The 13,231-nt window shown below is 36.6% G+C and overlaps 2 protein-coding genes across 3 annotated transcripts; one reads left to right on the forward strand and one right to left on the reverse strand.

The window, feature by feature from the left end:
• Positions 1-583: 583 nt before the first annotated feature.
• On the reverse strand, positions 584-4,864 carry prph2lb (peripherin 2-like b). 2 transcript variants are annotated; one of them, XM_016456281.1, is made up of 4 exons: positions 4,582-4,864; positions 3,315-4,130; positions 2,680-2,926; positions 584-1,509 (listed from the first exon to the last, which is right to left on the reverse strand). In XM_016456281.1, the coding sequence occupies exons 2-4, from the start codon at positions 3,890-3,892 to the stop codon at positions 1,255-1,257; spliced, it is 1,080 nt and encodes a 359-aa protein (XP_016311767.1). In that variant the 5' UTR covers positions 3,893-4,130; positions 4,582-4,864; the 3' UTR covers positions 584-1,254. The 2 variants fall into 2 exon arrangements, with proteins under 2 accessions (XP_016311767.1, XP_016311768.1); XM_016456282.1 differs by lacking the exon at positions 4,582-4,864 and having other exon boundaries at positions 3,315-4,575.
• A 1,159-nt stretch (positions 4,865-6,023) lies between these two features.
• Positions 6,024-7,582, forward strand: tmem179aa (transmembrane protein 179a, genome duplicate A). The gene is given in 5 exon segments (XM_016456283.1): positions 6,024-6,303; positions 6,305-6,331; positions 6,423-6,551; positions 7,161-7,239; positions 7,366-7,582. Coding segments are annotated over 5 exon segments (681 nt in total). The 5' UTR covers positions 6,024-6,031; the 3' UTR covers positions 7,540-7,582.
• The last annotated feature ends 5,649 nt before the right edge of the window (positions 7,583-13,231 follow it).

A 13,231-nucleotide genomic window follows, 5' to 3' on the forward strand; every position in this document is an offset into this window, starting at 1 on the left:
TCTCTTTAGTTCAGGGGATTTGGTTTGGAGCAGTACTTGTGCCCGAAAGTTTAGCATCCTTTGGCTTGTCCTGAAGGGCTTACCAAACATAACGAGCAAACTTGAAATGTTGTAGATTTGAATCATTGTCACAATTTTTGTATTATTTTTTTTACCTCTGAAATGTAATGTAAAATTATATGTTTTAATACATGCTGATAAATACAGCAGAAAAAATATCATCTGATGGCAAAGCATACATGTTGAAGACAATACAAGGCCCCTGGTGGTGACTAGCCTTTTTGGAGGCCCTCTCTTGTGCGGAGTAAACAATCAAGCAAGCTGAATTAAAATACAAATAAAATCTCTGAATTTTACATTTATTTCTTATAATTAAGATTTTGTCAAAATGCTCTTACGCCTTTAATTTCTTAGATGTTTGACTTTGTTTTTGCATATGAGAAATGCCTGATAAAAACTTCTTTTTTTTCTTTGAATTGTCACCATATATACATATAAACAGCAATTGTGAGAAATAAAGTCATAATTAAAAGAATAATCACACAATGGGTTTAATAACATTGCAAAACAATCTAGGCTTATATAAGACAGTAGTGCTGCAATGGTGCATTCAGAAGCCACTGTTAGTATTGATAAGTTGTCTGGAACCAAAAATAAATAAATAATAATTTTAGGCCTATTGGCCCAGGCCAAATTCATCCTTTGATACTGCAATATGTGAATGGTTTACTAGTAGAAAACATTAATACAGTAAAGTAAAGCAAGTGAGTGAAAGAGAAAAAGGCATTTTATACTTTATGGATGGTAAAAGCTTTTTAGTAATGGAGCAAAGGCCTATAATTGAACCCTTTTCAGATTAACTTGAAATATGTTTATCATTAGGATATTATTAGGATGGACAAAATAATCTTCATTACAGGGTAGAGGCACAGGGAAGCTTGTCTTCCATTACCATCTTTCTCTACAGCAATGTTAACCAGTGTTACAAATCAGTCCTGTTCCCCAGCATTTTAAAATGCATTTCACATTTCATTCTCTTTTTTGTAAGGCACAAGGATGACCTTACAATGAAGTGCCTTTCAGCTGAGAGCTCCTTCACATTATGTTTTATTGTTTCAGTTCATTCTTCACTTTCATTCCTCTTTGTGTGCATCAAGTAAAGAGTCAAAGGCGGCAATGCAGAGTTTGATCTGCCTCTCCAAGGCTGCCATTGTTGAATGTCTGGGTAAGTCTCAGTGTCCAATGTCTCTTGTGCTACCGGGCGACAGGGATTTGCTTTACAGGCACATTCTCTTGTGCTTGCTGGCTGGTGCTTGGCACGTCTATGTTGGGATCGTCATCCACCTGGTAGCACTTGCCCAGGTTCTTGATGATGTTGAAGTTATAACGTGCAGTGTCTGCAATGCTGTTCTCCAGAAGCCAGCCGTCAGACTCAGAGTCAGCGTCTCCTAACCTCAGCACATTCTCCATGGCTGTCTGAAGATATCGCACTCCTGTCAGCACTGACACCTAGAGGAAGGAACAAAGATTGAAGAAAATGAGGAAGCTACAGGTGTTTCTTGCTTTAAGAATGAGAGGTTGCAGGTTCAAATCTCACCCGACAGACAATTTTTTGGGGGCAGTCGTGGCCTAATGGTTAGAGAGTCGGACTTGTAACCCAAAGTTTGCGGGTACCAGCAGGGATTGTAGGTGGGGGGAGGGAATAACCAGTGCTCTCTTTCACCCTCAGTATCATGACTGAGGTGAGAAGACCCTTGAGCAAGGCACCGAACCCCCAACTGCTCCCCGGGCGCTGCAGCACATGGCTGCCCACTGCTCCGGGTGTGTGTTCACGGTGTGTGTGTGTGCGTTTGTTCACTACTCACTGCTGTGTGTGTGCACTTGGATGGGTTAAATGCAGAGCACAAATTCCGAGTATAGGACACCATACTTGGCTACATGTCACGTCACACTTTTTTTCACTTTACATTTTTTAAGAAAATTAAGCCAATTGAAATTGCATCTGTTTATCAGTAGATGTCTGCAAACCCTTGCATTTGATTTGAACTGTGAAACTAACCCATACTGAAAAAATAATTATAATAGGAATAAAGAAAAGAAAAAAGAAAATAAATAAAAAATACATAGGGTGAATTCAGGTTAATTGGGATGTTTTTCCTAGTCATCTCAATACAGTAAAGACATTTATGGTCATTTCCTTCAGAAATCATTCTAATATGTTCATTTGGTGCTCAATTATTATTAGTGTTAATTTATTAATAATAGTTCTTATTATTATCAATGTTGAAATTTTTGGCTGCTTAATATTTTTGTGAAAATTATGATGTAGTTTTTTTTCAGGATTCTTTGAATAGGAAGTTCAGAACAACAGCATTGTACTCTATTGTAACATTATAAAAGTCACTTTTGATCTATTTATTGCATCCTTGCTGAATAAAAGTATTAATTAAAAAAAAGAAAAACTTTTGAATGGTAGTGTAACCATTTACACAAAAATATTAAGCTGCACAACTGTTTTCAACATTGATAATAATAAGAAATCAGCATATTAGAATTATTTCTGAAGGATCATATGACACTGAAGACTGGAGTAATGATGCTGAAAATTCAGCCTTGCCATCACAGGAATAAATTACATTTTAAAATATATTAACATAGAAAACAATGTCAATATCACACCTCAAAAAGCCAAATGATGAGAACAATTAAGCCAATGGACTGCATTATCTGTGTGTAGTGCTCCAGCAGGGCCTGTCTGCAGCCCCTCCGGTTCAGGTTCAGCTCCTCCTTCTGGTAGTTGTAATTATAGTGTGCTGAGTTGTTAGTGATTTGATGCTGAATGCAGGGCCGAGGAGAATGCAGGCCACAGCAGCTGAACGGCACTCCGTCAATCAGATACTTTCCCTCCACGTTACTCCGCAGTCGCCTGAAGAAGAGAAGAATGCATTAAATAACTTTCTGCGATATTAATAATATACCTATATTCGAGGTATAGTCCACCCAAAATAAATACTTTGTCATCATTTACACACCCTCATGTTGTTCTAAACTTGTATGACTTTCTTTCTTCAGTGGAACAAATTAAAAAATGTCTCAATTGAAAGTCAGTGGGGTTGGGTGCTATGATGGACCCTGCTGACTTTCATTGTATAGACAAAATCAACTGAAACATTCTTCAAAATATCTTCTTTTGTGTTCCACAGAAGCCATCATGCAGGTTTGGAACGACATGAGGTGAGTAAATGATGACACAGTTTTCATTGATGGGTGAACCACGTAACATTAAATTGCATTGTGGGTAGATATTGACTTACTCCACCACTTCGCTATTGGTCATATCCAGGTAGTGGTAACTAATCCACTGAATGTGAAACCAGTCTCGATAGCCTCCGTTGCCGCAGCATTGAAACTGCATCTGCAGCATGTCCATTGTGTGCTTTATGTAGCAGCGGCTTGGCATGTCCGTGTCCTTATAGTAGCGCATGGCATCACGCAAGCCCAAAAACAGCGACTCCTCCAGATCGTTACGCATGCTATAGCACATCAGGGCGCCCACGAGGATGCAAAAGGTAAAGAAAAAGGTACATATGCTGTAAGGCAGCATCAGCAGCTTCCATCGCAGGAACTTGGTAGTGTCCACGCAGTCATAGCAGATCTTGCCCCCCAGGAAGTTGATAGCACAGGCAGTCAAGCCAACACAGATAAGCATGTTTGGCACTGACACGATATCTTTTGACATCAGCTCCCGTCTCTTCTCGATTTCCACCTTTAAGAACAGGCCCATGCTGAAGAGCGTGACTCCAGTTACCACAGACACCCAGTTCAGCACCCATAAAACCTGGGCCAGTTTGTCTCTGTTTGTCTTCGTAAATGTCACTTTTAAGACTGCCATTTTCGATGGGGAGCGTTGCTTTTACCGTCTCAGTGGTAAATGTTTACGTCCAGGTGTAAAGCTCATTTTATTTTAGGGCGATACAACATACTGGGTAAATGAGAGAAGACAGGCAACATGTTCCATGGGGAGGAGGGAAGTGAACTGGGAGAGAAGGCCAAGAGGGCCACATAAGCAGCTTAGGTTAGGTATTTTTACGCTCCTGAATGACGGCCTTAGCTTCATAATAGCACAGATACTGAAATCAAGATGATAATGTAATAAAATAAATGCACGGACAGTTTACAATGTATGTAAATGGCTATTTAATATATATTAAATATATTTGTATATTTACTATATACTAATACTTAAGTATTATTTCTGAGTTTAATGTGGAAGCTTATCTTAGTTCATTAAGTTGCAGAAATGTTAAGTATTTTATCAATTATAATGCATATATCTTACTTATGGTTCATAGTTTTATTAAGTTATATATTGTTTTAATGCATATTTAATATGAGTATGAATTTAGAATGTAATCAATCAGGGCATTGTTAACTTGTCAAGTATGTATTCCATGTACACACTCAAAAAACATTATAAATAGCAAAACATTAGCTGTTATTCTAGCCACTATAGGCACTACTTTAATGCCATTCTCAGTTGTATTCCCACAACCCCCACCCCCTTAAAACCACATAACCTACCTGCCCAGATCTCACACAGTCACATATGGGCTTGTTATCCATGGACCTTGATTGTAGATGCCGTTATTTCCTTTTTTTGCATATTTCAAGTAAGGGACCACAGAAGAGGTGAGGAGTGTGTTTAGAGTGAATTCTCACTGACCTCCACCTAATCCATTTATCCTTAGGATTTAACAGAACCCTTCCCAACCATCTGGGCCAATCCCAAGCGAATAACATCAGTGCTTCCACACCCACATGCTTTCAATAATAAATAATATAATATGTATTTATTATCTGTGAAATAAACCCCATCGACTCAAAACATGTACATACATGGGTTAGTTTAAGGACAAACTCTCTAAGATGATTAGATATTAGGGAGAAGCCTTTACTCTATAAGTTCACATTGGAATTTGTCAGTATCCTATACTGGACGATTTTGTTTTGAGTTTTTTGGCATGTACAGCAATGGTTATTTAGAAGTCACTGGGCCGATTTGTTCTGAGATCAAATGAAATCGCAGAACGCGAGAATGACGCTTCCCAGTCAACACGTGAGATCATGCGATGATCACAGTGACATCACACGATCCTCATACTGTGATCCTCACGGTGTGAGTATGAGTGTGCAGTGACCTCACATTGTGACCACAGTATGAGCGCACAGTGAGTGTGCAGTGACCTCACATTGTGACCACAGTATGAGCGCACAGTGAGTGTGCAGTGACCTCACATTGTGACCACAGTATGAGCGCACAGTGAGTGTGCAGTGACCTCACATTGTGACCACAGTATGAGCGCACAGTGAGTGTGCAGTGACCTCACATTGTGACCACAGTATGAGCGCACAGTGAGTGTGCAGTGACCTCACATTGTGACCACAGTATGAGCACACAGTGAGTGTGCAGTGACCTCACATTGTGACCACAGTATGAGCACACAGTGAGTGTGCAGTGACCTCACATTGTGACCACAGTATGAGCACACAGTGAGTGTGCAGTGACCTCACATTGTGACCACAGTATGAGCACACAGTGAGTGTGCAGTGACCTCACATTGTGACCCACAGTATGAGCGCACAGTGAGTGCGCTGTGTGGTTACACTTTTAGCTCACTGTGACACACACATTGTGACCACACCATGAGAATCATGTGAGCTCATGGTGACATCATTGTGAGATCAAATTGTTGACTGGGTTATAATCTCTTTGACAACATTTTTTAAAACCTGAATGTCTATGAAATGTGAAAAATTAAAAAAAATGTCAGATTTTTTTAAACATTCATGTAAAAAACATGTTCAATAAGACGTCCAGTATACTTAACTGAACATGGAATATTTTATAGTTCTTCCTTCCAGAAAGGAATTTTTTGCATTTTGTTGTATTTACTCTTTCATATCTAAATTTCTATCAATAACAGCTCTACGATTAAACTGCTGCATCGTTGCGTAAACAGTCGCCGGAACGATGGCCGTCGATAATTGTCTCTTTGGCCAGTGCATCCTTTATTTTTTAGCATTTCTTTTCGGTTTCATCGCCGTCGTGCCGCTCTCTGAAAACAGCGATGACTTCCAGGGGAAATGCCTGCTGTTTACTGAGGGAATGTGGCAGAATGAGAACATGACGATGGGGAAACAGCGCTTTATAGTTGAAGAATGGGGACCAGAGTCATCCTGCCGCTTCATCACTGTCGTGGGCATCGTGTCTGTCATTCTGTCTGCTGTACAGGCATGGCGGATCTTTTTTCCTCTGCAAAGGCCAGGACGAGTAGGCATCCCCTCATTCACTTACACCACATTGCATAAAAACATCCCAACGTTTCAGTCAGTAAATGATGTTATCATACATGTTTTGGCAGCTCTCTTTTCCATGCCTTCTTGAATCTGCTCTTGTGCCTGTTGGTGGTATTTGTTGCCGGTACCATCTCCAGTGTTGGCTTCAGTGCATGGTGTGATTCTGTCACTGAAAATGGGGTCATGCCCAGCAGGTAAACTGTTTTAAACCATTTGAAATCAGTTAGAGTCAAGCAATATCACAAAAGAGTGCTGCACTGTATCTCATACCTAGGGCTGAATAAGAGTCATGCTGATATTTAGTAGCCTACTACAAAGAGCAAGCGTGATATTGCTTTTTATACTTTTTTTTTAAATTACTTATAGTTATAGTTATACAAACGTTAATAAAAGTAATTAATGTAATTAGTTACAAAATTCTAATTGGCTCTCATATTTTTTCTCCGCCATTGTAAATTTCCAAAATATAGTCACTTTCAAATTACTCGGGTTTTAAGGCAACTGTAGTTTTTTTTTTTTAATTTTGAGACTGTGGAGCACCCTAGCAAAGTGTCCATCAGTTGTACTCTTTTGACCTTCAGTATTGTGGTCATGATTGCACTCGCTACGAAGTGCCCTTGGATTTATCCCATTTGAAATGCAGCGACATACTCCCCCAGAACAGAGGTTTGGGGGGATTGTGTGGGAAAAAACAAGCAATTCATCTTATTAGAAGTCTGCGTACCATCACAATGATTTTGAAACTGATATTTCAAGGTAAAAAGTTTACGGTTGCTTTAAATTTGGTTAATTTCATTTGGCAGTTGTGAGGATCTGCAAGACACAGATTTAGAGCTTGGTGTTGACAACAACTCCTTTTATGACCAGTTTGCCATTGCACAGGTAAACATTCATCCATAAAACCTACATTCACAAGCAGAGATTTTCCAGTATGTATTTCATGGGTCTCTTGCACATAATCTCTATAATATGTGGTATTAATATATGTAACATTTTTTCCCCTCACAGTTTGGCTTGTGGTCGGCCAGTTTATGCTGGTTGGGTCTAACAGTACTAGCCTTCCTGAAGGTTTACCATAACCATCGGCAGCAGGAGCTGCTAGACAGTCTTGTTCAAGAGAAGGAGCTCCTGCTAGGTCATCCTTTACAGAGGAGTTCTTGCAACAGGAATGCCATGATTTAAACAAACATCTCTCATGTTCTGTAGTCCATTTACACTTCATGAACCAGTTTAATAACTGAATAAACATATTTTTATAAAATATATAGTAAACATTATATCTGAGTCTTAGTTATTAGATTATTACAAGCTATGTTTATTTAAATAAATTATTATGGAAAACTTCATATTCAAGGCTGATTCCAGATTTAAATATTTTGAGTTCAATTGTTGTTCTTTAGACAGCTTCCTTACAGAACTCTTGTCAAACTGTACATGGAATTATATTCATATTCACTCTTATATGAAGACACTGTCTGTGAGATATTACGCTGTACCTCATTCTTTTGAGTAGGCAGCTGTGCATTTAGAAGACTCAGTAAAGTGTAAAGGATGCTCTCTTTGAGATGTCACAGCTCCACAGTTCACTCAGACGTGAAATGTGAATTCAGCTTCACATAGAAACTAATACTGGTTTTATTGTACATGGGAACAAAATATAATCAGAAATAAAACCGAATAATGGCTCTTATGTGGTCTTTATTCTCTTACCAATAGCCTAGGTGCAGAGTTTATCCCAACTTATATACAATCTTTGGCTTTTAGTTAACACACACTTGATTGACAAAATATTTGAATGCTTTTTCTTTATTATTGCTAGTCTTTTATATTATATTTAATTTATAAAAATTGAAAAGTGGTTGGAACTCTTAGATTTATTGTGGTACTTTTTTTTTAAATGCAAGTTGAATTTTATTTTTGCTAATTATTAGGTTCCTATGTTATAGCACCTCATACATCCTAAATAATAATCAGCAGTACCATCTCTCTTTGTTTTCATATTTATTATTATGTAAAGCTGTACTGGCTTTTAGACATGCACACCCTCCGTTCGTCACACCAGCTATATGGATTTGCAGTTTCATTGTCTTGATCACCACCAAGTGGCTGCAAAAGAAATCGCTACACATACAACTGAAGGTACTGCAGGGCTACGTGAAGTTCGGTCATTTTCTTGTTTTTGATCAATTTGTGACATAATGTGATTGTTGTAAGGTGATTGGGACTGTTGATACCATATTTATCCTATGGTGATACCATAGTTCCATATATACACTAAAAACAGTACAAACATAAAACATAATGTAGAAAACAAATGTAGGCTATTCAGTAGAATTAACCTGACTATATTATTAGGTAATTTCAGGTAGAAATAATGGAGGTTGATTGTTTATTCAGCAATAAATGCAGCAGAAAATATATTCTATCAAATTATAATGGAGGTTCAAAACTGCACTTTACACTTACAGTCACAACAAATTTAGCAGACACCTAAGCGATTTATAAGTGGAAAAGATCTATCTATCTATCTATCTATCTATCTATCTATCTCGTGCAATGATGTTTGCAAACGAAGAACAGTTTGATCGTCATCACCACATTTGTCAACACGACAATTTGTAAAGTGGCAATGCTAAAGGCATATAGCTTGTTAGCTACTGGTATCAAATTCGCCACAAGCTGAACCAGAACACCAGAGTGGAACCAGCACGAACAGACACCAATGACTAGGGAGCGCGAGTGCTTGTAGTAGAAAGGAGAACACACGGCGCAGTATCTATCAAACTGAGCAAACAAACGTTAAAATTTCGGCTGCTATGATCCAAACACCTTGGGCTCTTTTATTGGCACAGGCCTGTTAGTTTAAAACAGGGCCTTTTACACTGATGGCAGTGATAGCTTGGCTAGGCTAATGCTAAGATAAAAAGTATGTTGAGATTTGGTGTATGGGGTGGACAAATATGCAAGGTTACTTAGCCTACATTATGGCCATATCTATCTGAGTATGAAAATTGTACTCAGAAAATTTCCTTTCTCATTTTGTTGAAATTGTCATAAACACTAGTGATACAAAATGGTTGTGGTACCATATGGTTTTCAACCCACTAAATACTTATGTCTAAGGGGCCTAAGGGGCCTCAACAAACTTCATGGGGGCCGGAGGATGACAAATTATTTAAATTAATAAATTACTAAATACAATATATACTGTGTGTATATATATATATATATATATATATTAAAATGATCTAACTTAAATGCTGAAAAACATACAATCTATTATCTTTTTAGTTATATCAACATTCAGTTTATTTTAATAACACAGCTGTAAAACAAGCAGCTTTGTCATAATTACAGCAGAAATACTAAAGGAAATGTCTGAAGGAAATAGCTTACCTTTGAATATTGAGTTGAATCTACATTTAGATTACTTTAGATTATTAGATTACCTTTCCCCTCATCGAACTCTCAGTTAAAGTTAATATTCAAAAACAGTAATCATTTAAATCTTTAGCAAATATCAAAATGTTGTGATGTCTAAATAAACGTTTAGCATTTATAACAAGTCAGTCTAGTTTTTAGTGTAGCCTATGGTGTGAGTGAGGTTTTGCAGACAAAATTGAATTTTAATTTTAATATTCGCCATGTATTGGTTATACAACATTCTAACATTTGATGTCACATTAAAATTTCACAATGAAACTTTGCTTGCTGAGCATAACATAAGTGACATTTTTTTTCATAAAATGCTAAAAACCTGATACAATTTCAACCATTTCCTTATATGGAGTTATATTCGTAAAACATCCTGATGACTCAGCAAAATTATAATACATTGTGAACATGTGCAGTTGTCTGGTTCTGTGGTAAACTAAAGAGGTTGAATGAGTCCATGTCATTCTCATAGGGAGCCAAAAACATCAACAACCTCTATTCCATCCAATCAAATTAGTCAATACCTGGGAAAATTTTGTTTAAATTATCTTCACAAGTGTATGTTTACTTTGCTGTTGTCTGATCATATCAGGGCACACAAGTGGTAAAGTGCACACACAAAAAAATTAAATAAAAAGACAAATTATACCCAAGGCACATTCACAGTCACATCACTGCCCCCTGGTAGCAGCTTTATTCAAGATATGGAATAATAGACCAATTGGGCCCACAGAGAGTTAGTGGGTTATGGGTTAGTCAGTGAGTTGTTTCTCCTCTGCAGCGAAACAAGTGAATGTGAATGACGTTGATCGTTGTGATGGTCACTATATCAATTCACATGAAGTCAGTGAATACATACATTATCACTGCTTACAATCATGAGCCCTCACTTATATTTTTGTCATTATTATGATTATGAATTGATTGTGTTACATTATTAATTTCATGCAGTTTTTTTGTAATACTTTTGTATTTGTATTTACAGTAAATGCATTTTTCTCAAATAAAATCAGTCATAATACAATAAAACACTGAAAACTTTATAATACACTTACAAATTAATATATTTTCTCTTTGCACATCCTCAGTCTACAAGCTTTCATAACAAATTTGCAGCAATTTGTATCCACAAAAATGTGAAAATGACCGTTTGCAAGGACATAGGTTATGCCAGTAACAATCCGGACCTGTAGTTTACACATAAAAGAGCTGTTTTGTTACAGATCTGTCACAGAGGCTAAAAATGTCACAGAGTCTCTCACAGAAGAAGAATGCAGAGGAGCTATTGTTGAGTTCAGTACAGACAGCATTCCAGTCATCTCCCTCCCATTTCTCTACTGGTCTGATGATGATTTCATAGAAACAGCATTTGTGTCATTTGTGATTCATGTTTGCCAGTTTGCTGTTTTCTGATATTATATGGTTGCTTAGCAGCACAAGCACAGCAACTATACATATTTCAAGAAATAAAAAATGTAGACTGTTATTCCAGTTTATATTCTATTAGCATGTCAACCTGGGTCTGTTAGGACACTCAGATGGGCTAGAGGAGATATGCTTCATTGAATTATTTGTATTATTTGGCTTGATCTCATATAAGATTGAAGTGGCACACATTATACACTACATTGTAGATAAATACTTGGCCTGCAAACATGTCTCTCTCTCTCTCTCTCTCTCTCTCTGCGTATCTCAAAAAACAAACAAAGAAATGTGATCTGATGCTACCACCGGAACTAGCTCTACCGCACAAGCAAGTTTAGCCAAAACATGGACATCACTGTGAGCTCCAGTCACATGCAAGTGTACAGACACACGCGCGCGCGCACACACACACACACACACACACACACACACACACACACACACACACACACACAAACCTGTTGGGTTTTCTTGTTTCATGGGGACATTCGATAGATCCAATGGTTTTTATACTGTACAAACTCTTTTCTATCCCCTTACCCAACCCTACTCCTAAACCTATCCCTCACACAAAACTTTCTGCTATTTTAGATTGTCAAAAAAGATAATTCTGTTTGATTTATAAGCTTGTTTTGCACTTAGCTTCATAGAACAGATTTCAGACTGTGAATCAGTAAACGATAAATTGCATATGACTCATTTATACTTATATATTGGCGAAACAGTTTTACAAGTCTAACAAGTATGGTTTTGTGCTAATTCTTAAAAATTAATTCCTATGCTATGGCCCTCCATCACATCTATTCTTCTGAAAGCAGAGGAATGCTAGCAGTTTCACTGTGACCTCAAAGAACAGGTCTGCTGTGTAGACAACAGCCTCTGATTAGACTTTACATGCTACAGGATGGCATCTTTACAAGTATAGCCTGTAGAATGGCATTCATTTGTCGTTTTGAATACAGAGTGAATCTTTTTATAATGAATATGGTGACAACAGCTTTAAACTCCTTAAGATGAACATTAAGGTGTTATTTTAAGCCTATTCATGTGTATCAATAGGCAGAGTATTTTTATGCTTTCATTGAATTTTTCCCCTCTTATTTATAATATGATGAAACACATTTGTCAAGCAAATTGTACAAAAAGTAAGGAATTAATGCATGTGTTAAATGTATTATTTTATGTTAATTTAAAAGAATATTATTTTTGTATCTAACATATAATATTCTTAAAATGAATAGTGTAGTCTATATGTGTTCTCTCATGTTGATATACACCAGTCAAAGTTTTTGAACAGTAATATTTTTAATGTTTTTTAAAGAATTCTCCTCTGCTCACCAAGCTTGCATTTATTTGATCCAAAAATACAGCAAAAACAGTAATATTGTGAAATATTTTTACTATTTAAAATAACTGCTTTCTATTTGAATATATGATAATAATAATAATAAAAATAATAATAATAATAAATGTTTGAGCAGCAAATCAGAATATTAGAATGATTTCAGAAGGATCATGTGACACTGAAATCTGGAGTAATAATGCTAAAAAAAAATCAGCTTTGAAATCACAGGAATAATAACATTTTAAAATATATTCACATAGAAAGCAGTTATTTTAAATAGTAAAAGTATTTCACAATATTACTGCTTTTGCTGTACTTTGGATCAAATAAATGCAGGCTTGGTGAGCAGAAGAGTGAAATACTTTTACTATTTAAAATAACTGCTTTCTATGTGAATATATTTTAAAATGTTATTATTCCTGTGATTTCAAAGCTGATTTTTAGCATCATTGCTCGTTTTCAGTGTCACATGATACTTCAGAAATCATTCTAATATTCTGATTTGCTGCTCAAAAAACATTTATTATTATTATTATGTTGAGTAGAATGGTTTCAGATTTCTTTGATGAATAGAAAGTTCAAGAACAGCATTGATCTGAAATAGAAATCTGTTGTAACATTATAAATGTCTTTATCATCACTTTTGATCAATTTAAAGCATCCTTGCTA

This window comes from Sinocyclocheilus anshuiensis, unplaced genomic scaffold (genome assembly GCF_001515605.1).
Source record: "Sinocyclocheilus anshuiensis isolate Anshui unplaced genomic scaffold, SAMN03320099.WGS_v1.1 scaffold199, whole genome shotgun sequence".
Taxonomy (NCBI): Eukaryota; Metazoa; Chordata; class Actinopteri; order Cypriniformes; family Cyprinidae; genus Sinocyclocheilus; species Sinocyclocheilus anshuiensis.